Consider the following 27,371-nt stretch of genomic DNA (forward strand, 5'->3'; position numbering starts at 1 on the left):
CATTAAAACTTATAAAATTCTAACAGGACTAGATGCAGGAAGGATGTTCCCAATGGCGGGAGAGTCCAGAACCAGGGGTCACAGTCTAAGGATAAGGGGTAAGCCATTTAGGACTGAGGTGAGGAGGAATTTCTTCACCGAGAGTGGCGAACCTGTGGAATTCTCTACCACACAAGGCAGTTGAGGCCAATTCATTAAATATATTCAAGAAGGAGTTAGATATATTTCTTAAGGCTAAAGGGATCAAGGGGTATGGGGAGAAAGCAGGGACAGGGTACTGAATTTGGATGATCAGCCATGATCTCATTAAATGGCAGAACAGGCTCGAGGGGCCGAATGGCCTTGGCCTACTCCTGCTCCTATCTTATATGTTTGATGTGGTTTCGAATCCTAATTAGCACCAAGCCATTAACAGCTGCATTGAAGTGGGCCAAGGATGCAAGCCACTTTAGTGTCAGATGGCACTGGAGCCCAGGTGAGCAGTTTTGTGATTGGGACCACAGAGACCTGGTTAGTCACAAATGAACCATGTCTTCTCTCTAGTCATTTTACCATCGCAGAATGTTGCTCAACCAGTGCTGGCTTTCTATATCATTCCCGAGACCAGTCTCTTACTGAAACTATTTCTCTTTTCCTTCCTCCACCCATATGGAGATAGAGATATGTTTCTTAAAGGAACTTGACTTGGTGGGCGTTTTTTTGCATGAAGGATCAAGCATTACTTTAATCAATACTTTGCTCAAGAGAATTTCTGTCCAGCAAACCAGTCATGATTTTTTGCTCAGTCACTTCCAGAAAGTGCCCCAAGGTCAGCACACATCACAGGCAGGTACCAATTAATGGGACGGTTGCATGAAATCCCAATGGAGATCTAACAGTCCAATGTCAGAGGTTTTTCACAAGCACAACAACAGTTTGCATTTATATAGCACCTTTAATGTAGTAAAATGTCCCAAAGGCACTTCACAGGAGCGTTATCAATCAAAATCTGACACTGAGCCACAGAGATATTAGGGCAAATGACCAAAAGCTTAGTCGAAGAGGTAGTTTTAAGGAGCATCTTAGAGGAGGAAAGAGGTAAAGAGGCAGAGAGGTTTATGGAGGGAATTCCAGAGTTTAGGGCCTCGGCAGCTGAAGCCACAGATGCTAATGGTGGAGCGATTAGAATCAAGGTTGCGTAAGAGGGCAGATATCTCAGAGTTGTAGGGCTGGAGGAGGTTTCAGAGATAGGGAGGGACGTTATGGAGGGAATTGAAAACCAGGATGAGATTTTTAAAATTGAGGCATTTGCTTAACTGGGAGCCAATGTAGGTCAGCGAGCACAGGGGTGATGGGTGAACAGCACTTGGTGTAAATAAGGACATGGGCAGCAGAGTTTTGGATGACCTCAAGTTTGCAGAGGGTAGAATGTGGGAGGCAGGCCAGCAGTCCTTTGGAATAGTCAAGTCTAGGAGGTAACAGAGGCATGGATGAGGGTTTCAGCAGCAGATGAGTTGAGGCAGGGGTGGAGTCGGGCGATGTTACGGAGGTGGAAATAGGCGGGCTTAGTGATGGAATCTCATCTCGGGGACATATTACCAAGGTTACAAACAGTCTAGTTCAGCCTCAGACAGTTGCCAGAGAGAGGGATGGAGTCGGTGTCGAGGGAATGGAGTTAGTGACAGGGAACCGAAGACAATGGCTTCGGTCTTCCCAATATTTAGTTGGAGGAAATTTCTGCTCATCGAACAAGCAGTCTGACAATTTAGAGACAGTGGAGGGGTCAAGAGAGGTGGTGGCAAGGTAGAGCTGGGTGTCATCAGCGTACATGTGGAACCTGACAGTGTGTTTTCGGATGATGTTGCCGTGGGGCAGCATGTAGATAAGAAATAGGAGGGGGCCAAGGATAGATCCTTGGGGGACACCAGAAGTAACGGTGCGGGAGCAGGAAGAGAAACCATTGCAGGTGATTCGCTGGAACCAGGCAAGTGCAGTCCCACACAGCTGGACAACGGAGGAGAGACGTCAGAGGATGGTGTGGTGAAACATGTTAAAGGCTACAAACAGGTCGAGAAGGACATGGAGGGATCATTTACCTTTGTCTCAGTCACAATGGATGTAATTTGTGACTTTGATAAGAGCTGTTTCGGTACTGTGGGAGGGGCGGAAACCTGATTGGAGTGATTCAGGCATGGAGCTCCGGGAAAGATTAGCACAGATTTGTGAGGCGACAGCATGTTTAAGGACTTGAGAGGAAAGGGAGTTCGGAGATGGGGCTGTAGTTTGCAAGGACGGAAGGGTTAAGGATGTGTTTTTTTTATAGGGGTGATGACGGCAGATTTGAAGTGCAGTCAGAATAGATCCAGCTGTACTGGCAATGAAAGAATAGAACACATTTTGGCACAAATTGCAGCATTATCATCAAAACTTTTACAGAACCTCAGAAAAAGGACTATTGGCCTATCCTATTTTAAGTGCAAAAGATACTGATTAAATGGATAACAGAAAATTTTCATGTGCAGGGACAACAGTCAAGACTGCTGCCAATAATGGAAGCCAGAAAACTAGGTATGACTGCAAATCGGGCTTTATGTACAATTGGAGTGGCTAAGAGCACTTGCTAAAGAGGTCTTGCACAAAGTGTTCTTTAAGAAACAGTGTCTGTCCCTCACCTTTCCCCTGCCCTCTTAGTACATAGAAGTTGAATGAAATGTACAAGAATATTTGATTTCAACCTGCCTTGCCCAGTAGTATTAAATAACTGAACGGGTCATTAAGTATACACGGACTTTATTTTACAACATTTAAGACTGAGGCAACTCAGACGAGTAGCACTCTCTCTTTAATGGACAAATAAGGAGAAATACACATAAAAAAGTTTACTACACAGTAAATCCCAAGATAAATGCACCGAAAAAAGGATAAAGTGAATGAAAACTTCACTTTATTGTAATACCATGGAGACATTTACCATCACATACAAATTAAGCAGACTGAATACATAAAATAAATAATTTCTATAAAATCTCTATCATTAGATCATTTTTGTTGAGCATTAATCTGTAACTCAAAAGTTAATCAGATATACTGACATTTTTATAAACGGGAACTGATGGAGAAACAAAAGGCAATAAAACTGAACACAATTTCTAGAATAACACATCCAAGAAAATTCTTGTGAACCAGCAAGAGGTTGAATTTGGCAAAAGACATTATAGGGAGGCACATCAGATCGCCCACAAAGTATACCATACTGCAAAGTCTTAACATTTGGTCCCAGTGGTAGACAAAGCTGCCTTTATTATTTTTACAATAGATTTTAAAAAGATGGGCCACTTTAAATTAGCACTTTGTATAGAGTATTTCATTTACACTAAAATGCTTTGGGGATCCAATAAGATGTGTGCGGTGACACTGTGAAACATAATTAACAACAGCATAAGTCACAGGAGCTTTTCTGCAGTCATTCATGCAGATTAACTTGCTGCACAGCAACAGGAAGCCAATTATCATATCCCTGCTCTGTATTAATACAGCGCTGATTAGGTCTCCAATCTTTTGAACTTCCAAACTGCTCATCTCCCACTTCCATTGCTGTTTGCACAAAGTGGAAACAACGGTCTACAGTACTTACCTTACTATCTTGTTTCACAAGCTTACTTTTGTAACATTTTATGTTCTGGAACATTTAGAGTTGAGGAAAACATCTACAGCACAAATACAGAGCAATGATTTCATCTTAATAATGGTCCAGATTAATCTAGTGCAAAGGAAATGCTCTAGTGTTTCTACAATTTAGGAGAACCCACAGCAATAAATTCTCAACAGACCCATTCATCTGCAAAGGCAACTGAAGTTTACATGTACACAGAATTAACCAGGTCTAGGGAAAAATCCCAACTTTAATTTCACATTCATGATTTATAGTTCAAGTAAGGCACATTGTTGCAGGCAGTGCGTCACTAGGATTTCAGTAAAGCATACTGGTGGGCATGAGAAATTTTCCATTCCACATCCACTTAAACTGTACAATAATCGATTGTTCTTCCAAATGTGGTTGTGTCTGGAGAATGCACTTTCAGCTTTATAACAGTAGGAAGTACTGACGTTGGAAGTTCAGCTGACGAATTAAGTGTACCGCACAACATTAAAGCATATTGGCTTGTGTAATTTTGCCTACAGTGCACGAATACCAATATGCTAAATAAGCCTTGCGACAACACTGACTGCATTACTGTTCTTTTTAGTATGGAGAATTTTTAGAAACTTAAACAAAAAGGAAAAAGGCACCAATACCAATGAGGCTTAAATATATTGGTACTGGATTTCTTGGATATCACAATTGCACGTGAAAAAAATTATAATCGATATAAAATAATTGTGAAAAATAAATTATGAACAGATCCAGTTATGGATATTCTTGGCAAATAAAATAATGGTTCTGTGCAATTGACTTCTTACATTTTTAAATTCAATATACAGGAGCTTGGTCTGAAGTTTATCACTTAAATTAGCAAATGTTGGAACTTACTGTTGGAAAAAAACTGATACACATTTTGCCTACAATATTTTGGTTTTTAAACCACATTTCCAGAGTAGAAAAGCAAGTAGGTGAATTTATTAACCAGTTTAAAAATTAAAAGGCAAAAGATGTGAAATTTGATTCTGTATAAATTAACAGTATTACATTTTAAAAACTCAATGGTATCAGCAAATAATAAAGGGTATAAAACAAACTCATTTATTTTGATCCATGAAGCATTCGCCTTGATGCATCTTGTTTTACTTTTTTTTTTAAAGAAATTTAAAGGAGGAAATGAAGTAATTGGAGAAATTCCACACTTTTAATTCCTACACATTAATTTCCCCGCTTTTATTTCATGAATATTGAAACTTCTCAAATGATCTAATGAACAGATAAGTTATCCAAAAGGTTCAGTGTTTAGTTCAGACAGAAAAAGAGATACTGAATCAATAATATTCTATGCAACATATTTCATATTTGGAGCAACAAGACTTCTCAATAAAGACAAAAAAAGTAGCAATTACAGAGCCAGTTTCTTCAGTGGTATAATAAACCCAATGTTCCTTTGGAATATGGTACATGAATTTTATTAAGTGACAATTTCTTTGTAATATTGGCTCTTAATTCACAGCACTTACATAGCATATATTTACATTAGGTGCAATTAATTAGACTTGGATAAAATCTAATTTCCTTTTACATATAATACATAAAATGAACATTTATGAGACAAGTCACCAGGAATTCTAGTACAGTCAACCTAGAAATCCAGAAACCAACCACTATTGTGAATTGTACCAATAATGAAATAATCCTGGTTTTGGTCTATATTCAAGCATATCATGGAGAAGAATGTTTGGAATTAATGTACATCTCTACTCAAAATTTTCAGGCATAATTTGCTTAAACTCAGAAACTAAGTGTGTGAAGAGGCCAATTAGTGAAAAAGGTAACAAGCTGCGGCTGTGGCAGAAACCACAGCGACCACTTTCCTTTCGTTATAAATGTGCACGGAGTACAATTTCGGCTGATGGGACAGAATAACGCTTGTCCCAATTCATTTGGTGATAACACAATGAAGGGGAAAATAACAACAAACTGCCAGAAGATCAAAACTGAATATAAATTGTCCAAAGTTAACATACTGCACTCAACACACATCAGATGGCACAAGGCAGCCCATTATTTGAAAGAGTGTGCATTTTGAGGATTGCCTGTTAAAATGTGTTAAGTTTGCACTACATCCCATGGCTTTACATTTTTGTTTCTTCCCACAAAGTTTCAAGTTAACATTAGTTCTACATTGGTCAAAACTTGGATCTCAACATATGTCAACAGCAGCAATGAAATACCAAAATTATTTACCCAAATACTAATCGTGACAAGATAGAGAAATCAGTTGTATTTTAATCTTTGCCCTACTTAGGCAGAGCTCAGTATAGGCAGAGCAATATAATGAATACAGCAAGCTATGTTTTCAGCTATTCAATTTAGTACTGTAATTGCATGAACCGACTTCAAATGGATGCACCTGTGTCAGTTGCCATCCGAGACAGCTTCACTTCAACATCAATATTGTATGAAGTGGCATGTTTGTCCCAATTTACTGGTGTTTAGGCTACACTGGGAGCTGTCTGTAAAATGCACACTGTCCGATTCAGACCTGCAAGTTCCTAACCACAGACCATAAGCTACACATATCTTTACGGTAACCCACATTGCTCATGGTACAGCCTAGTATCGCCAGTAATTGGCCATTAAGAACCCCTGAGGCCAAACGTTGGCAATGTAAAGTCCTGACTCCTAACTGCTTATAGCGTGGATGGTTTGATAAATGTAAAGGAGCAGAAGAAGGCATCAAGGGTATGGGGAGAGAGCAGGAATATGGTATTGAGATAGAGGATCAGCCATGGTCATATTGAATGGGCCGAATGGCCTACTCCTGCTCCTATTTTTCTACCTTTCTAAATCAAGACTGTTGAGAATTTTACAACATTGCTGAGTATAGTAGGGAGCTGGAACTTTTTGACTATATTTTTGAGGCATCTTGTCAAAGTTCCACTACACCCAACAATTCTACAAGTAGCCAGATTTTATATTCACAAACAAGATTTCGGACTAGAAATCCCGAATAATATTTGGTCTCTAAAGAAAAATGGGTTTCCAATGGTTAAGAAAAATCATGCAAAGAACTTGTTACATTACAGAAACATTAAAACACAACCACTGACACAGGTGGGAGCTTTGAATTACTTTTGCATATCCACACTGGTCCACCAGTTCTGTAATAAAAAGTATTTTTATTGCCTTGCTGCCGCCAATTTAATTAAATTTGTCACACACAGTAGTTAGTGAGAGTTTTAATGAATATTACTACATTTGGGAAAATAATTAGGAAGGTGCTAGTTTCAGTAAGTACATACGACATAGCTATTACTGGTGGCAGATTACTCCGGTATAACATTGAGAGGTCAGAGTGCTGTTTTCATTGATGTGTCTATTGATGGGGAGTTAGTTATAAATTATCTTGCCACAGCTACTCCACATATATAACCCATAATACTTTCTAATAATAGCAATAAATTTCCCTCTCACCCACTCTCAAAAGACTATGCCTGGTTTAAGACGACAATTATAGCAGATTTACAAAAACGAATGTTTAATACACTTAAGAGGATTAATGCCACTTTGAACATATAAAATATTGGCAAATGACTATACTACATACTGATAAATACTAGACAATAAGCAAAATGGCACAAACAAAAAATGTGAATAGGCTATTATTAAACAAAGCACAAATACATCAGAACATATATAGGACCCCATGTTACAAATATATTTCTAAGGGACTCATGGTATTTACCCAGCTTCAACTACCAGTGCCATGGGGGGGGGGGGGGGGGGGGGGAGGACTGCAGGCAAAATGTTCCTTCACTGACTACAAACGGATGAAATTGCATCTTAAGTTGTACTATTTTGATGTTGAAGAGCAATGGCCTTTTTCTTTAGATATTTTCAAATTATATTAATGTATCAAACATTTTCAACAACTTTCATTTATATAGTGCCTTTAATGTAGAAAAATTTCCCATGGTGCTTCACAGAGGAGTAATCAGACAAGAACAGATGCTAAACCAAAAGTGTGGGCAAAGAGGTGGGTTTTAAGGAGAGTTAAATTATAGAAATTTACAACCTAGGAGGAGGCCATTCGGCCAATCGTGCCTGTGCTGGCTCTTTGAAAGAGCTATCCAATTAGTCCTACACCCCTGCTCTTACCCTATAGCCCGGCACATTTTTCCTTCTCAAGTATATATATACAACTTCCTTTTGAAAGTTACTACTGAATCTGCTTCCACCGCCCTTTCAGACAATGCATTCCCAATCTTAAAAACATGCTACAAAAATAAAATTCTCCTCATCGCCCCCCTTAAAAAGCAGAGGGAGGGCAGAAGTGGAGGGGTTTAGGAAGGGAATTCCAGAGTGTGAAGCGTAGATAACTGAAGGCATGGCTGCCAATGGTGGGGCAAAAAGAGGGGGATTCACAAAATGCCAGAGTCACAGGAATCTAGAGTTCAGGAGGGGGTGAGGGAGGTTTGTAGGGCTGGAGGATATTAGAGATAGGGAAGGATAAGGCCAAGAAGGAATGTAAACGAGAGGATGATAATTTTACATTGGAGGCGTTAGGGGACCGGCAGCTAATGTGGGTCAGCAAGGACAGGGGTGAAGAGTGAGTGAGATCTGGTGCAGGAATGCTAAAATAAGTATAAATCTGCATAAAAGTGCTACTTACTGCCCTGTGTCAGAGACAAGTGCCTCACCAACGTATGGCACAGTGCAAACTAATACACAAAGAATTACAGGACAAATGACCTCCCTTCAAAACAACCTTGTATTCAGGATGGACACTGGTCTGCACCTGCACATCCATCACCCAGTATGTTGACTCTAATGCCATTCGGGAGGTAAGGACTATCCTAGCTTGAGAGTGACAAATTGAAGAGCGAATCACTAGACTGATGTTGTACGCATACTACAAGTTGACGCAAGAGCAGCCGAGGTCTGGCAACAAGTCACCTGCATACCCACCCACCCAGCCTGGAAATGATGTGTGGAGATCTACAGGAAGAAAATAAATACAGTTTTAAAACAGAAATGAAATGAAAATAGGGTTGAAAGAAGCTATGGGTTTGTTCATAGAGGTTATTGCTCACATACTTTGGTTACAGTAGCATCTCCCCATAACATTCACACCTGGCTTATGACTCCATCATTAATACAGCAGGACAATCTCTCTTCTTCCATCCCAATCCCTCCTCCCCCACCATGGATGCATGAAATTAAATTGGGCAAATTTGAAGAGACTAATTCTGCTTCTATTTCCTGCTGTTTTAGGCACTCTTATTGGGGACACGACCACTAACTAAAATCATTTAATTGGCCGTGCACATCTAGATTAACAAAGGAAACATTGAAGTGCACATAAAGTCAGTGTATTCAGCGGTTGTGATTTTTGAATTTCTAGGCTATAGTGGCTCATTGAACAATTTATATCTGTTAAACAAAATATATTCAGCTCTAAAATAACCTGAAAGGAAGCTCAGGCTTTTCAGTGTTGATTGCAAAAGAAAGATGTGCAGCTGTAAGAAAGAGTTTTTTTTTTTAAATTATGTAAAACGCTGCTTTTGTATCTATTCCAGGTGTATGTAAATGAAACCTAAAACATTTCAATGGGAGATTAAGTTTCGATCATGCACATTTGTTGAGTCAGAAACTTTCATTTATGCCTTGGATGAATGCAAATACAGTAAAGGTTTTTTCTTTGCAAAATGGGAGCCAACTTTATCAGATTAAGGTTATTGAAAAATAATGTACATCGAGAAGACAGCAACACAATTACCAACACAAGCTTATAACACTGGAGTTAACTGGAAGTTATGAAATGTAACCAAAACATTGAGGTTCAACATTTCTAGCCCTTTTCAGACCAATTTCAAATATGCCAATCTAAGTTTACTCCTGTAAATGGCCCCATTATGTACAGTAGTCATTTAATCATTTACCTTTAGCTAATTCAATTGGAAAAAATGTCTCTGGCTCAATATTTTCCACCATAATTTTGAACATTGATCAGCATTTAAACTTGTTTTTTCTGAGGGTTAGCAGTGAAGTTTGCAGTATCATTTGGAAATGAGATCAAATGGATCTTTTTAAATTGGCAGAAAGTGGTTTGTGTAAACTCTCCACGTTACCAGTTCACTGATTCCACAATGGTCAACATGCTGTCGAGAGTTACATGAAGAGAAAGTGCACAGTGGAAGGCAACATTGTGTAAAATACTCCAAGTCCCTTTCAGCCCTCGTACTGCTGTTGGTACCGTAAATTAAGCTCCCGCAGTTCCCGCTCTCGTACTCTCCGTGACTTGTTGGACTTCGTGGACCTACTGGATCTCGTAGACTGGGCTGACTTGGTGCTTTGGCATCGAGATGAAGCTCTCTTCAAAAGGTTCTGAGAGATAGAGCGATGCAGGTTCTTCATAGAGGAGGAGGCGGCCATGCTTACTATCCAAGGGTGTTTCAAGGCTTGGCCCACAGTCAGCCTCTCACTGGGATCCACAGTAAGCAGTCGGTCTATAAAATCCTTGGCTAGGTTTGAAACACTAGGCCATGGCTAAAAACAAAATAAATAAAAACACCAAATCATTACAACTGCAGAGTAAATTTTGAGATCATCCTCTTCACAATATACCAAAGTCTAACAAATTACTAAAATTACATTATCATTTTTATAAAATGAAAAGCAAGCAAGCAATAGGAGAAGAGAGCACCCGGGGGGGGGGGGGGGGGGGGGTGGAGGGGAGAGGAGAGCGCTGGGAAGAGCAAGAGAGATGAACCCAAGGTTTATGCAGTTACTCTTGAATTTTGATAACAAAGCTATGCTTTATTGTTGATTTATTTATGTGACAAATGAATGTTCATAAATGAGCAAACAGCACATCATGAAATTATACATGCACAAGGAATCAAAAACTCCTGTGTAAAAATATATTTTTCTCAAGGCAATGAACTATATCTTTTCAAAGGATCAAAATGCAAATGCATCCTGGTTTCCATTTTGTAGTTCAGTCCTCGTTTAGTATAAAATATTTAAATTGGCTCCTCAAGACCAAATGCTTGTTGCACCCTTTATTCATTCTAATTGAAAACAAATATTTTCCCTATAGCCAGTGCCACTGCTTTATAATGACTTTGTAAGTAAAATTCTGTTCTTATTACAAAGTTTTACTAGTGTTTTGGAGGACCTCATTCCGGGAGTGTGTGAACTTATTAGGGACATTGGCTTAAATTTCGATTTAACTACATGGGATTCTGGGGGTTTTACTGCCATTTTGGGCATCGCATTTCACAATACAAGTCAATTATTATAGAAACTGCAAAACAGTGCCCTTGTCTAGAACACTTAGTTTTTGGACACTTGTGTTACAGAATTTGTGTAAAGTTTTACTTGTGGCAGTATTGCACACATAGGACTATACAAGCCTTTCTATTAAATATTTTAATTACTGCACAGCAAAACTAATCACAACCACAATTTATCAGGATTTCATAAATGCAAAAAGGTTTGGTAAATCACTGAATGGATCATTACAAGTCTAGAACAGTATTTATACCAAAACCTTTGCCTACATGTCTATATAAGCCGAGTGGCCTACAGAACAGTCTTCAACACCAATTTATTGCGTCAAGAACTTTGAGATGCTGATATGAGGCGCTATATGAATACAAGTATTAATTTTACAGGTGCATCTCTGAAAAACCAATGGGACTTTAACACTGTCTCCTATCCCAAACTGCAGTGACAAAACACAGACACAGCAATATTCTCTTTGAGTGAATTAAGACACGATGAGTGTGCAGTTTTAACCAGCAACATCGGGGAATATGTAGTCCCTACAGCGGCCAACTCAACGGCAATAAAGGCAGAGTCTTTTAGCCACCCTCTCTGGAACAGTGTGCATTGCAGGGCAATGAGAATCAGATATCCTGCACATCTTGTTTTCTATTTTTAAGTCACTTTATTGCTATCCCTCTACCCTATCCCACTTGTTCCTGCGGCTAGGACATTCTCAATAGCCACTATTGATACCACAGTCAATCAGCGCAGCAAGAGCCAGTAAGCAAATCCCACATCTCTTCCCCAACTTGATCGACAGCCATTTACTGTAGCTCAAGTACCATAAAACTCACTAACCCAGAGGTTTGCAGTTATATGGTGATAAGTCGACTTAATTGATTTGCTGTCCCTATTTCATTTCTAAAGCCAGCAGCAATGGGGCACATTTTCCTAGAATCATAGAATGATTACAGCACGGAAGGCTGCCATTCGGCCAGTCGAGCCCGTGCCAACTCTTAGCTAGTCCCACTCCCATGCCCTTTCCCTGTAAGCCTGCAATTTTCTTACCTTCAGATACTTATCCAACTCCCTTTTGAAAGATAAAATTGAGTCTGCCTCCACGACCCTTTTAGGCAGTGCATTCCAGATCTTAACCACTCGCTATGTAAAAAAGTTTTTTTTCTTATGTCACCTTTGGTTCTTTAGCCAATCACCTTAAATCTGTGTCCTCTGGTTCTCGACCCTTCTGCCAATGGGAACAGTTTCTCTCTATCTACCCTGTCCCGACCCTTCATGATTTTGAACACCTCTATCAAATCTCCTCTCAATCTTCTCTGCTCCAAGGAGAACAACCCCAGCTTCTCCACGCTATCAACATAATTGAAGTCCCTCATTCCTGGAATCGTTCTCGTAAATCTTTTCTGCACCCTCTTCAAAGGTTTTCACATCCTTCCTAAAGTGTGGTGCCCAGAATTGGACACAATACTCCAGTTGGGGCCAAACCAGTGTTTCATATAGGTTCATCATAATTTCCACACTTTTGTACTCTACCTCTATTCATGAAGCCCAGGATTCCGTAAGCTTTTTTAACTGCTTTCTCAACCTGCCCTGCCACCTTCAATGATTTATGCACACATACCCCCAGGTCTCTCTGTTCGTGCACCTCCTTTAGGATTGTACCATTTAGTTTATATGTCCTCTCATTCTTTCTACCAAAATGCATCATTTCACACTTTTCTGCGTTAAAATTTCATCTGCCACGTGTCTGCCCATTTCACCAGCCTGTCTATGTCTTCCTGAAGTCTATCATTCTCCTCCTCGCTGTTCACTATACTTCTAAGTTTTTTGTCACCTGCAAATTTTGAAATTATACCCTGTACACCCACGTCCAAGTCATTAATATATATATATCTCAAGAAAAGCAGTGGTCCTAGAACCAACCCCTAGGGAATACCACTGTATACCTTCCTCCTGTTCGAAAAACAACCGTTCACCACTACTCTCTGTTTCCTGTCACTTAGCCAATTTCGTATCCAGGCTGTCACTGCCCCTTTTATTCCACGGGCTTCAATTTTGCTGGCAAGCCTATTATGTGGCACTTTGTCGAACGCCTTTTGGAAATCCACGTACACTACGTCAACCGCATTACCCTCATCAACCCCGTTACCGCATCAAAAAACTCGATCAAGTTGGTTAAACATGATTTGCCTTTAACAAATCCGTGCCAGCTTTCCTTAATTAATCCACCCCTATCCAAGTGACAGTTGATTTTGTCCCCGATTACTGTTTCTAAAAGCTTTCCCACTACCGTGGTTAAACTGATTGGCCTGTAGTTACTGGGTTTATCTTTACACCCTTTTTTGAACAATGGTGTAACATTTGCAATTCTCCAGTCCTCTGGCACCACCCCTGTATCTATGGAGGATTGGAATATTATGGCCAGTACCTCCGCGATTTCCGCCCTCAATTCCCTCAGTATCCTAGGATGCATCCCATCCGCTCGTGGGGATTTATCTACTTTAAAGTACAGGCAGCCTCTCTAGTACCTCTTCTTTATCAATTTTTATCCCATCAAGTGTCTCCACTACCTCCTCCTTCACTATGTCTGTGGCAGCATCCTCTTCCTTGAAGACAGAAGTTTGATTCCTTATATATTTATGCTGTGTTTATACTGTAATTTACTTATCAAATGGATAGCTCATCAACAGGGCTAATACCAGAAAGGTTCTGGTCCAAAATGTCAGTGCCCTGGGACTACTGAGAGTTTTTGTAAAACTCACCAATGCAGTTAGATGAGAGTGACTGCCATTGCCTGGACTTCAAATTGCACAGCTGTCTGGTGGAAATCCAATTCTTTGTAACTAGAGCCACTAGGTCAATTATAAAGCTTTATGCCAACTGTTCAATTTTAATCCCCTCTGCAAGACAAGCAAAGAATCTGCACAGCCTGCTAGTATAGCATCAGAACACAGCTCAGGGTTTCAAGTAATGGTGTAGAAAACACAGTGCTGATTGATGTAGGAAATAGCCTGCCTTTCTGACATCAAAGGGATATATTCTGAAATGTATGTGCAATACTTAATCACTTGGCGGTGAACATGTTGGATTCTCCAGGATGATGAATTAATGAGGCAAAACACATTTTCCATTCCACACCTCATTTCCTCCAGTTCTGCACACTCAGCAAATGCCAATTTTCTGTTGAGGAATGCAGACACTGGTCTTATCAAGGTAAAATACACTCAGCCAGTTAAAAAGTACATTTGCACGATTCATTGATGCTGGGGTCAAAACTTAAGATAGTATGATTGAGGCAAGAAAAAAAAGCTACAAAAATTCACTTCTAACAAACTTGCCAGTGTTCAACTGTTATTACTCACTCCAAACGTAACCAATAAGCATTTGACTGCAAACAGTTTTTAATACTTTTAACTCTGATCCAAATATTTGAACTTTTCTTTTGCACCAAGCTGGCTTGACTAGAAGGAGACAAACAAAAAGTTCATAATTGCTGCAAAAATGTTTTTGGAGGGAAGAGTTACAAAACTTAAAGCAACAGCAAAATGTAACTATAAAATTTATTAGACCATTACTGGGGATCTCGCTCAGGAGACATTAGAACACTCCAACAGTATCACTGCATATTTTTATTAATTACATACTAATGAAATAGATTATTCTATTTTTTACATTTGCCATACTAAACATGTGGCTTCTTTAGACTCACTACAGTTCAAATCTTGCTAATAGCAATATTTTGGGTTTTTTTTTCATTTATGGGATGTGGGCATCGCTGGCAAGGCCAGCATTTATTGCCCATCCTTAATTGCCCTCGAGAAGGTGGTGGTGAGCTGCCTTCTTGAACCACTGCAGTCCGTGTGGTGAAGGTACTCCCACACAGTGCTGTTAGGGAGGGAGTTCCAGGATTTTGACCCAGCGACGATGAAGGATCGGCGATATACTTCTAAGTCAGAATGGTGTGTAACTTGGAGGGGAACTTGGAGGTGGTGGTGTTCCCATGCGCCTGCTGCCCTTGCCCTTCTAGGTGGAAGAGGTCAGGGGTTTGGAAGGTGCTGCTGAAGAAGCTTTGGAGAGTTGCTGCAGTGCATCTTGTAGATGGTAAACACTGCAGCCACAGTATGCTGGTGGTGGAGGGAGTGAATGTTTAAGGTGGTGGATGGGGTGCCAATCAAGCAGGCTGCTTTGTCCTGGATGGTGTCGAGCTTCTTGAGTGTTGTTGGAGCTGTACTCATCCAGGAAAGTGAAGAGTATTCCATCACTCTCCTTACTTGTGCTTTCTAGATGGTGGAAAGGCTTTGGGGAATCAGGAGGCGAGACACTTGCCGCAGAATACCTTGCCTCTGACGTGCTCTTGTTGCCACAGTATTTATGTGGTTGGTCCAGTTAAGTTTCTGGTCAATGGTGACCCCCAGGATGTTGATGGTGGGGGATTCAGCGATGGTAATGCCATTGAATGTCAAGTGGCGGTGGTTAGACTCTCGCTTGTTGGAGATAGTCATTGCCTGGCACTTCTGTGGTGCAAATGTTAACTGTCACTTATCAGCTCAAGCCTGAACATCGTCCAGGTCTTGCTGCATGTGGGCATCGACTGCTTCATTATCTGAGGAGTTGTGAATGGCACTGAACACTGTGCAGTCTTCAGCGAACATCCCCATTTCTGACCTTATGTTGGTGGGAAGGTCATTGATGAAGTAGCTGAAGATGGTTGGGCCTAGGACACTGCCCTGAGGAACTCCTGCAGCAATGTCCTGGGGCTGTGATGATTGACCTTCAACCACCACAACCATCTTCCTTTGTGCTAGGTATGACTCCAGCAAGTGGAGTTTTCCCCCCCGATTCCCATTGACTTCAGTTTTGCTAGGGCTCTTTGATGCCACACTCGGTCAAATGCTGCCTTGATGTCAAGGGCAGTCACTCTCACCTCACCTCTGGAATTCAGCTCCTTTGTCCGTGTTTGGACCAAGGCTGTAATGAGGTCGGGAGCAGATTGGACTTGGTGAACCCCAAACTGGGCATCAGTGAGCAGGTTATTGGTGAGTAAGTGCCGCTTGATAGCATTGTGGATGGCACCTTCCATCACTTTGCTGATGATTGAGAGTAGACTGATGGGGCGGTAATTGGCCGGATTGGATTTGTGCTGCTTTTTGTGGACAGGACAAACCTGGGCAGTTTTCCACATTGTCGGATAAATGCCAGTGTTGTAGCTGTACTGGAACAGCTTGGCTAGAGGCGCGGCTAGTTCTGGAGCACAAGTCTTCAGCACGATCGTCGAGATGTTGTCGGGACCCATAGCCTTTGCTGCATCCAGTGTGCTCAGTCGTTTCTTGATATCACGTGGAGTGAATCAAATTGGCTGAAGACTGGCTTCTGTGATGGATCTCAGGAATAGGCCGAAAAGGATCATCCACTCAGCACTTTTGGCTGAAGATGGTTGCAAACGCTTCAGCCTTGTCTTTTGCACTCACATGCTGGGCTCCACCATCGTTGAGGATATTCACTCATTTTGGTGTGCATGCTTGAAATTTTAATTTCAATTTAATATTCAAAACCTTCAAAAAGCTTAAATGTCAGATAGCTTGCTGTAGCTTTTACAGCTGGAGATAGCTGAAACAAATCTACAATCGTGCAGCAAGTCTATGGGAAGGTTAAACTGGTCACATAACTAGCAACAGTAACCACCCTCCACACTTTATTGACTCAGCAAAAACAGTGCTGATCATGAAGGATAAGGACAAAAATAACATTAGTAGGGTTATATTCTAAACCATCTACAAGCAGTGAATAGTTTAAATGTTTGCATGGATTCCCCATTTCCAGAGAAATAATTATTCAAAGATCAATCAACGGTACATGGTTTTGTAAAATCTGTTGCAGTACTATTTCTGTAATTAGTATAATGTGGTTTTATCATATCTGAATATAAGAATGTTTATAATAATCAGTGTAAGGTGTCATAGATTCAAGTTATCTGGCAATGTATCTGGATGATAGGAAAATAAACCATATGTTATGTAGCCAGTACAAGTACTATACTATGTCATTATTCTTCATTAAATTGAACGGTCCCACCAATTAGTCTTCATTCAAATTGTAGCACTTACAAAAGGTATGCAGCTCAAGGGAAAAAAAGTAAATTGCATTGCTGTAGGATTTGTTGAACAGGTTGCTGTTACTAGATCAGTTATATTATCAGCTTTGGATCACCATAAATACACAGCTGTAAAGGTTTTACATACCCTCTGTAGAGAGGTTTACACCATCTCTAATAAAAGTATCTATTTTTGTAGAGAATACTGTATCTGCAAAATGCACCATAAAATAAACATCTGAAGTTCAAAATTAGCCATCAAAAGTTTGCCCATTTACATGCATTGTTTTGTGCAATATTTATATTATCAAACTCAATATTAGGTGCCTAGATAAGGAATTCCTTAATATCTGTGCTATCTCAGATATCTGAGGGAATGGGAAACTGAGAGGTTTAGGTTTTTGGGACTACCCAGGGGGATTAGAGTCTTTTCTGGTCCTGCACTTTCCTATTGTAATATCAAATATTACTTTGACACCCATCAGAACCAGTATATTATATTAGGTAACAATCTATGCAATAGTGGCTTAAGGCATTAGTTCTCAAATATTTTTGGTTGAAGGACCCTTTTCAAATTGATTAATCACGGACCCCCAAAGAACCCTTTTTCAAATCGATTAGTAATCACGGACCCCCAAAGAACCCTTTTTTAAATCGATTAGTAATCACGGACCCCCAAAGGACCCTTTCTCAAATCGATTAGTAATCACGGACCCCCAAAGGACCCTTTCTCAAATCGATTAGTAATCACGGACCCCCAAAGGACCCTTTCTCAAATCGATTAGTAATCACGGACCCCCAAAGGACCCTTTTTCAAATCGATTAGTAATCACGGACCCCCCCCATCTAAATTATACTATATAATACGAATAATATGAAAGTGCGGCATGTAAAGAGTGTTTTAATAATACTTTTAAGAAAACAGGTATTTACTTACAGACAGCAGCGAGTTGGGTGCGCCCGTTTCTCACACCAATTCTGGGAACTCCACAACAGATGGCCACTATTAGCCACTTAGTGCTGGACAATTTTTAAAGCAGTCAGCAGGCTGGCCAAGGTGAGTGAGGGCACAAGCACCCATGCACATGGTGGGATGCTGCTGGAAGCATGACTCAATGCCCCACCGGCATCTTCTGCACTGCCCAGCTGCACTGAGATTGTACGTGTTTGCGTGAACACGTTCAGGCACGTGTTTGAAGGGCCCCACAGGCGCTCTGATCGCGTGTCGGGAGGATGGCACAGGGTCGCGGCGCCAGGGAGAGGAATTGGCGCCACCGGCAGGGAGCCCTCATTGCAAAGTGAGTGACAGCTGTGGGCCTCTGTGAGGAGGTGGGCCTAGCCATTGAGAATAATTCACAAGAATTGCATCAGTGTCTGTTTTATGAAGAGGGGCAGGCTTGAAATTACCCCTGGCTGCGAACCCCCTGGAAAATCTCAAGGGACCCTCGGGGGTCCCTGGACCCCAGTTAGAGAAAAACTGGCTTAAGGTACAGCATACTATTTTTAAAGAAATATGGATTGACTGCAGTGTTTCTTTCCACTTTCAAAACTTGGAATGTATAATGCTTTGAAACATCAAAGTGCATCACCATGTGGTAAAGGGATGCAGGTGTGAATCTTCCCCACAGAATTTCCAATCTCAGCTGTCCTATATGTGGGAGACACCAGACTCGAGGGGGGGGGGGGGGGGGGGGCCAGGATTGAGGGAAAAAATCTCAAGATGTCAACTCCAGACTGCTCTTACACATCTTTTGGCAGTAGTGGCATTGAGAATAATCTACAAAGCAAACTGCCATCCAATCTCTTAGCTATTGGAGGTGTATGGCCCAGAAGGGGAGAGAAAGCAGCGGAAGGGGAAAAAAAACGTTGTCTACAATTTTTCTTAGCAGCGTCTTACTGCTAATTCAGAGATTGAGATCTGGATAGGCAGGAGGGGCTCTGCAATGATGCTTCACATAGTCTAATAACGCAACACTCAATGCCTAGACTCACATGAAAAAGAGACACTTGGGCATGTATACTCCAACATAAACCACCCCCCCCCCTCCCAAGTAGGAGAGGGGTTAAGAGAAGAAAAAAATTGGATAGCAAAACCTTTTCTTCTCTTCTGATGGCAGCAGCTGCTGTCGAATTTCAGTTGGCTGCTGCAGCTCTCTAGTACCAAATATGCACTCTTCACGTACGAGTTTGAGTGTTGACAGGCAAATCCTCTATGAGGACGACCATGGCTCTATCTATGCATACATACTATTCAGATTAGCGGATAGCAAACACGGACTCATTTTTTGCTTCCCATCAAGGAGAACCAGAAGCCATCTGTAGCACATCACCACCGCTCACAAGAAATCAGCTAACTCAGCACAGATTAGAGTTTGAACCTGGGACCTAACTCATCTGGATTGTGCAGTACCACTCCCTGCATTGTATTTAGCCATTGAACTCAGGGGCGTCTAACACACACATATAATCAAAAGAATATACCTGACATGAAGCTTTGTAAATATGCCACACTTCCATTAACCACGTTTCAGCAGCTATTCTAGCTTGGAGGCAGCCATTTTTCAAAACCATGAATAAAGTAGTAGCAGTACACCGAGTGAGAGATTACAAAACAAATGTTTTGCATAGTCTTTGCTCCTGACAAAACTAAACTGATGTGCCTTCAATAACCACAAAACTAGAAGTTATAGACTTTAACAAGTTGGCTTTTAATCACTAAGATCAGAGCTAACATCTCAACACGCTGACTGGCTCACAGGAATGAGTCATACAGATCCTGGGATCTTTAAGTAAGAGAAGTCAGGAGCGGAGCCAAGAGCCAAGACCTGGAACCTTCCAGGTTAGTCAGGGAAGAGGAAGTGAAACTATACACCGTGTGGGGGAGGGTAATATACATGAGTGCAAAACGAATACAGGCAAGACAAACAGGTTTCATTACATTCACCCCTTCTTTAGATTTAGTCCATCGGGGTGATGTTTCTTAAAAGTTGGTATAAGTGAGTCTGTCAGGAGGTTTTGCGGTTCTCAGTGATCGGCGCAGCGCCGGTTGGGGTGCCTCTAGGGGAGTGGATTCTGGTTCCTCCGCTGTCCGGGCCTCCGCAGTGTCTTCCAGGTTATCTGCAGTGTCCTCCAGGTTAAAGTTGGGTATTGATACCTCTGGGCGTCCTGTCTCTTTTTGGTGTAGGTCTTCCTCGGGTAGTCTCTCATCGTTCTCTCCGCTCCCCGAGGGAGCGAGGTCTTTTATGGAAACAGTGTCCTCTCGCCCGTCAGCGTATTCGATATAGGCGTACTGAGGGTTTGCATGGAGGAGCTGTACCTTTTCCACAAGGGGGTCCGTTTTATGGCCTCTCACGTGCTTCCGTAATAGTACTGTCCCCGGAGACGTCAGCCACGCGGGTAGAGGTATGCCCGAGGTGGATTTCCGGGGGAAAACGAACATCTTTTCGTGAGGGGTAGCGTTAGTGGCTGTACATAACAGAGACCTTATGGAGTGGAGCACGTCTGGGAGGACTTCCTGCCAGCGGGAGGTCAGAAGGCCTTTTGACTTTAAGGCTAACGTGACAGCCTTCCAAACAGTAGCATTCTCCCTTTCCACTTGCCCATTACCCCGGGGGTTGTAGCTAGTGGTTCGGCTAGTGGCTATCCCCTTTGAGAGCAAGAACTGGCGCAGTTCGTCACTCATAAATGACGTCCCCCTATCGCTGTGTATGTAGTTCGGCATGCCAAACATGCAGAATAGATTACAGAGACACTTGATGACCGTGGCACTGGTCATGTCTGGGCAGGGAATGGCGAAGGGGAAGCGGGAATATTCATCGATGATAGAGGAAGTATACGTTACGGTCGGCAGAGGGAAGGGGTCCCTTGAAGTCCAGACTTAGGCGCTCGAATGGCCGTGTGGCTTTGATAAGGTGTGCACGGTCAGGCCTGTAGAAACGAGGCTTGCATTCCGCACAGGTGCGGCAGGCTCTGGTCATTGCCCTGACCTCCTCGATGGAGTGGGGCAGATTGCGGGACTTTATAAAATGGTATAGTCGGGTGACCCCTGGGTGACAGAGGTCGTTGTGGAGACCCTGTAATTTGTCCGTATGAATGCTGGCACACATTCCCCGCGATAGGGCGTCTGGGGGTTCATTAAGGGCTCCCGGCCTGTACATAATATCATAGTCGAACGTGGATAGTTCGATCCTCCACCTGAGTATTTTGTCATTCTTGATTTTCCCCCTTTGTTTGTTATTAAACATGAAAGCCACCAACCGCTGGGCAGTGAGCAGGGTGAAACGTTTGCCGGCTAGGTAGTGTCTCCAGTGCCGCACTGCCTCCACTATAGCCTGTGCCTCCTTCTCGACAGAAGAGTGCCTGATTTCAGGTCCCTGAAGGGTTCGGGAGAAGGCGGCCACAGGTCTCCCAGCCTGATTGAGGGTCGCAGCTAAGGCAAAGTCTGACGCATCGCTTTCGACTTGAAAGGGAATGCTTTCATCCACTGCACACAGTGCAGCCCTTTCAATGTCCTGTTTGATACTGGTGAAAGCCTCCCGAGCTTCAGCTGATAGTGGGAAGGACGTCGATTTAATGAGGGGTCGGGCCTTATCAGAGTAATTGGGCACCCATTGGGCATAATACGAAAAAAATCCCAGGCACCTTTTTAAAGCTTTGGGATTGTGTGGCAGGGGCAGTTCCTTTAGGGGGCGTAATCGGTCAGGGTCCGGTCCAATTACCCCATCTTCCACCACACAGCCGAGGATACAGAGACGGGTTGTGTTGAAGACACATTTGTCTTCGTTGTAGGTTAGATTCAGTTTTAGGGCAGTTTTTAAAAATCTCGCAAGATTTAGATCGTGGTCTTGCTGGTTGTGCCCGCAGATAGTGACATTGTCCAGATAGGGGTAGGTAGCTTGTAGTTTATTCTCGTCAACCATGCGGTCCATCACACGTTGGAAGACCGAGACCCCATTTGTTACCCCGAAGGGCACTCTGAGAAAATGGTAGAGGCGTCCGTTCGCCTCAAAGGCGGTGTATGGGCGGTCCTCCGTTCTAATGGGGAGCTGGTGATACGCGGATTTGAGGTCGATAGTCGAGAAGACTCGGTATTGCGCAATCTGGTTGACCATTTCTGATATGCGGGGTAAAGGGTAGGCGTCCAGCTGGGTATAAATATTAACAGTCTGGCTGTAGTCAATTACCATCCGTTTCTTTTCGCTATTTTTAACTATGACTACTTGGGCACGCCACGGACTGGTACTGCATTCAATAATGCCTTCCCGCAGGAGTCTGTCCACTTCCGCCTTGATAAAGTGTCTGTCTTCCAGACTGTACCGTCTACTTTTGGTCGCTATGGGCCTACAGTTCGGAGTGAGATTAGCGAATAAAGAGGGCGGGCTGGTTTTTACGGTTGATAGGCCACAGACTGAGTGGCGGCTGGGACCCGCCATATGCTAGCGTGACACTTTCGTGGTGGCACTGGAAGTCCAGGCCCAAGATTACATTAACAGAGTTCTGGCATCACGAGGAGTTTAAAATCCTTGTAGTCCGTGCCTTTTACAGTCAGTGTTACCACACAGTAGCCCAAAATGTCCGAAGTGTGGGGCTTAGCAGCCATAGCAATTCTGCTCTGTGTAGGGGTTACCGTTAATGAGTGCCGCCGTACCAGGCTAGGGTGGATAAAACTCTCGGCACTCCCACAGTCAATTAAACATTGTTAAATTCCCATTTACCTGTATGTCCATCATAGATTTTGTCAACGGGTGTGGCCTGGATTGATCCACCGTGATCGAAGCCACTGTTGGGCCCTGGGCGGCCGTTGAGTCGGGAAAAGATGGCGGATCCCAAGATGGCGGCCCGCACGGCATGCACGAGGCGGTGACGGAGTTGGAAATCGGATTCCCCCTGCAGACTTTGCTAAAATGCCCCCTTTTCTTACATTTGAAGCATGTAGCGTCCTTCGCTGGGCATCGTTGTCTGGGGTGCTTGGCCTGGCCGCAGAAGTAGCATTTCGGGCCTCGAGACATTGCCGCTGTAGTAGGACTCCTAGGTGAACTTCTGTGTGGGGACTCCGGCGGTGTAGAGCTGGTCTGAGACCTGGATGGGGAAGATGGCTGATTCCAAGATGGCGGCCCGCTCGGCGCACACGAGGCGGTGAGGGCCGCATGGCCGGAAGAATAAGAGTCAGAGTTTTTCTGGGCCACATCCAGCGATCGCGCAGTGGCCACTGCCTTTTTTAAGTCCAGGACCTCCTTCTCCAGCAGTCTCTGCCGGATATAATTTGATTTGAGGCCCGTGGTGAAGGAATCGCGGACCAATTAGTCAGAGTACACGTTGGCCGTCACGGCCTTGCAGTTACAGTCCCGGACCAAGTCCTTTAGGCCCTGTAAGAAATCGTCCATTGATTCCTCAGGTCGCTGCCTGCGTGTAGCCAGCAGATGTCTGGCGTACACTTCGTTTACTGGCCTCTGGTATTGGGCCTTCAGGATAGTGATGGCCTCCGTGTAAGAGGTGGCGTCCCGGATGAACGAATAAATCCGATGATTAACGCGAGTAGTCAGTAGACTCAGTTTATCTACCTCGCTAGCGGATGAGGCCCTCGCAAAGAGTTCGAAGCATTTGAGCCAGTGTCCAAATTGATTTGATGCTTCAGCAGAATGTGGATCCAAGTCCAGACGCTCTGGTTTTAGGAGTCGATCCATCCTAGTATTCTTTAGTGATTAAAATTGATGTGCCTTCAATAACCACAAAACTAGAAGTTATAGACTTTAACAAGTTGGCTTTTAATCACTAAGATCAGAGCTAACATCTCAACACGCTGACTGGCTCACAGGAATGAGTCATACAGATCCTGGGATCTTTAAGTAAGAGAAGTTAGGAGCGGAGCCAAGAGCCAAGACCTGGAACCTTCCAGGTTAGTCAGGGAAGAGGAAGTGAAACTATACACCGTGTGGGGGAGGGTAATATACATGAGTGCAAAACGAATACAGGCAAGACAAACAGGTTTCATTACATAAACCAAGGTGTAAATTTTGGCCAGGACACTAGGAGACTCCCCGCTCTTTCAAGAGTGCCATAGAATCTTTTACATCCATCTGGACAGGCAGATGGGCCTCAGTTTAATGTCTCATCTGAAAGACGGCACCTGACAGTGCATCAAACCTTCAACACTGCAATGAAGTATCAGCCTAGATTATGTGCTCAATTCCCGGAGTGAGACTTTATCCCACGACCTAACTCAACGGCATGCGTGCCATCACTAAACCTGTTCAGGTGGATGTAGAAGATCCCATGGCACTATTCCAAACAAGAGCAGGGAGGTTCTCCCAGTGTCATGAGCAACATTTATGCTTCAACCAAATTAACTGGACATTTATCTCTCTGCTGTTTCTGGGACTTGCTCTATACAAATTAGCTACCACATTTGCTTACAAAACAGTGACTATACATAACTGGCTGTAAAATACTTTGGGACATCCTAAGGATGTGAAAGGTGCTATATAAATGCAAGTTCTTTCTTTAAAAAAAATTTCCATCCAAGTCAGTATACAGTATTATTACAGCTGAATATTGCTGTGCTATAAAAGGTTATATTTATATACTTTAGTGATAAGAGTTTAATATCAATTTATTTTCAAAATCTGTTATCGTCATAAAGATCTTATTTTTCAGGCAACTGGGAAACATTGCTGTGATAAATCCCAATATATTTTGGGACCTTAAGTTATCAAAATATACGTCTTTCCTGTTCTTGTTTTAAAAACTAAAGCAGCTGGACAGTTTTCAGGATTATAATATATAGTCAACTTTGATGCACATTAGAAATTTGGTGGCATAATTTTAATGTCAAAGGGAAAAGTAGTAATGATTGTATTTAAAAGCAGCATATTTACAAGAACAAAAATAGAAAAATAAAAAGGTGCTGAAAACACCTGGAGGCACGACTTGATTTGCATCCTGCCACTATGAAATGATAAAATGCTTTAGCTTGCTGAGGTGGCTATTCAATATACAGGAAACTCTCGTTTCAACGGCACCTAAATATCCTGAATTCTCTATTAACTGGCAAAATTCTCACTCCGAAAACAATACCTCAATAACCGGCAATGTTGCCGAGTCCAAGTCTCCCGCGGTGGCCGAGTTAGTCAGTGGGGGTAGTTCTCCAAACTGCCACTACTCGGCTTCTTGGCGCTTTCGGAAGTTGGAACACCTCAAAACCCCTGTAACAGGAGTCTGACTCTCCCGCACTGCCGGTAGTCTCTTCTGATCCGCCATTTTACAGGGGTACTGTGTGTCTCCCACACTGCTGGTAGTCATTGCATTGCATTATGGAAATCCCAAAAGTTGGTCCAAGCAAAAGGAAGAGAGTGGTGTTAACTTTAAAACAGAAAATAAACATATGCCAACGGCTAGAAAGGAGAAGCGTATCAACATTATGAATGAATTCAAAATCGGTTAGTCAACAATCTACAACATCAAATTGCAGAAGGATAAGTTGCTCAAGTTTTATTCAAGCTCGGAGACATCTAAGAGTGTAGAGAAACGGCGTATGCTTCGTAAGCCTAAGCTTGAAGAGCTGGATACCGTTCTTTATGAGTGGTTTTCTCTTAAGTGTTCAGAGGGTGTTCCACTTTCCGGACCCATGCTAATCGAAGGATTTCTACGTAAAGATGGAGCTCACTGACAAGTGTGCTTTCTCCGAGGGATGGCTAACATGCTTCAAGTTCCAGCACGGGATACGACGACTCGATATTTCTGGGGAGAAGAAATCAGCTGATCACGACGCCGCAGAAGAATACTGCGATTATTTCAATCGGATTGTGCAGCAACATGATTTGTCGCCAGCACAGATATACAATGCCGATGAAACTGGTTTATTTTGGAGGTTATTGCCAGAATCAACGCTTGCTGGGGCTAGTGAGGCCAATGCTTCAGGTTACAAGAAAAATAAAGATCGTGTAACCGTGCTAACATGTGCGAACGCTGCTGGATCACACCGGGTTAAGCTTCTCGTCACTGGGAAGTATAAAAATCCCCGTGCATTTAAAAATGTGAGGCACTTACCTGTTGAGTACAAAGCTCAAAGAAATGCTTTGATGGATAAGGAAATCTTTTCGAATTGGTTCCATCATATTTTTGTTCCGTCTGTGAGGGAACATTTCCGTAGAATAGGGAAACCTAAAGATAACAAATGCATTTTATTGCTTGATAATTGTAGAGCCCATCCGCATGAATGAGTTGGTTTCGGGAAATATTTTCACCATTTATTTGCCACCAAATGCAACTTCTCATACAACCCATGGACCAGGGCGTTATGCAAAATCTCAAGTGTCATTACAAGACTTCCTACGTAAACTGATAAGCCAAGATGACAATATTCACGCATTTCAGAAGGAATACAATTTTAAAGATGCCATCTTTAATGCTGCATGTTCCTGGAACTTGGTGAAAGGTCACACTTTGAGACAAGCCTGGTGCAAATTGTGGCCTTCTGTAATGTTTGCTGAAGGTTCTTCTTCAGAGGAGGAATTTCATGGGTTCAACGTTTGTCCCAAGAGGAGTACAGTAATGGAAATGGCTGGCATGGTGAAAGATGTAGGCCCAGCAAACCCTCTACGGCACCTCAGTGAAAAAGTGATATTCAGCAGTGGGTTGATGCAGATAGAGAAGTTGCTGTTGTGCATATGTTAAGTGATGAAATAATTGAGAATGTTTTGAATCCAAAGAAAGAAAAGTGAGATGGAAAGTGAAGAGGATGAGATTTCTGAAGACATGATTTCTTGGGCTAAAGCTGCAGAAGGATTTGCTTTATTCCTAAAATTTGCTACTCTGCCCAAGAAGTTATGCACCTCCATATTCTGCATTCCACCTTTCTACAAAAAAGGCAAGAGTCCACTAAGCAAGCAGACATCCAGGTCATGTTTAGGAAAGCTTCCAAAAGAGTTGAAACAGTGGAAGTGCCTGAAGAATCTGTTGAAGTGCATGATCCTGATGACCCAGCTGGCATGGATATTCCTGATGAACCAGCTGACTTGGAATAAGTGTAGAGTCAACTACAGTACTTTATACTGTACAGTCATTTATAAGTTTACTGTTAAGTAATTAAAGAGTTATGGATTACCCTCAACTGGCAGTACTGTACTTAATCAAGCATCTTCCACCATCCATTTAACACAACATTCTGTAGGTGAGTACCCAATTACTGTATACTGCACATTTATACAGGTAGACTATCCTTTATCCGAAAACCTCAGGGCCAGCCGAGTTTCGGATAAAGGAGAATTTCGGATTTCGGAAGGTGGGTCGGCGGGGGGGGGGGGTCGTGCGCACGACTTACGCTGACGCTCAGCGTAAGTCAGTCGGGGTCGGCGGTTGTCGGGGTCG

General features: G+C 42.5%; 1 protein-coding gene across 1 annotated transcript in view; it reads right to left on the bottom strand.

Moving 5' to 3' along the window:
• Positions 1–2,752: 2,752 nt before the first annotated feature.
• pskh1 (protein serine kinase H1) overlaps positions 2,753–27,371 on the bottom strand; it is an 82,309-nt gene continuing 57,690 nt past the window's right edge. The window contains exon 3 of the mRNA XM_085991297.1: positions 2,753–10,174. Coding sequence (XP_085847423.1) covers positions 9,857–10,174 — 318 coding nt within the window. The 3' untranslated portion in view covers positions 2,753–9,856. The remainder of the gene's footprint in view (positions 10,175–27,371) is intronic.

Source organism: Somniosus microcephalus, chromosome 6 (assembly GCF_052327205.1).
Source record: "Somniosus microcephalus isolate GS21.2 chromosome 6, FLI_Smic_1.0, whole genome shotgun sequence".
NCBI lineage: Eukaryota > Metazoa > Chordata > Chondrichthyes > Squaliformes > Somniosidae > Somniosus > Somniosus microcephalus.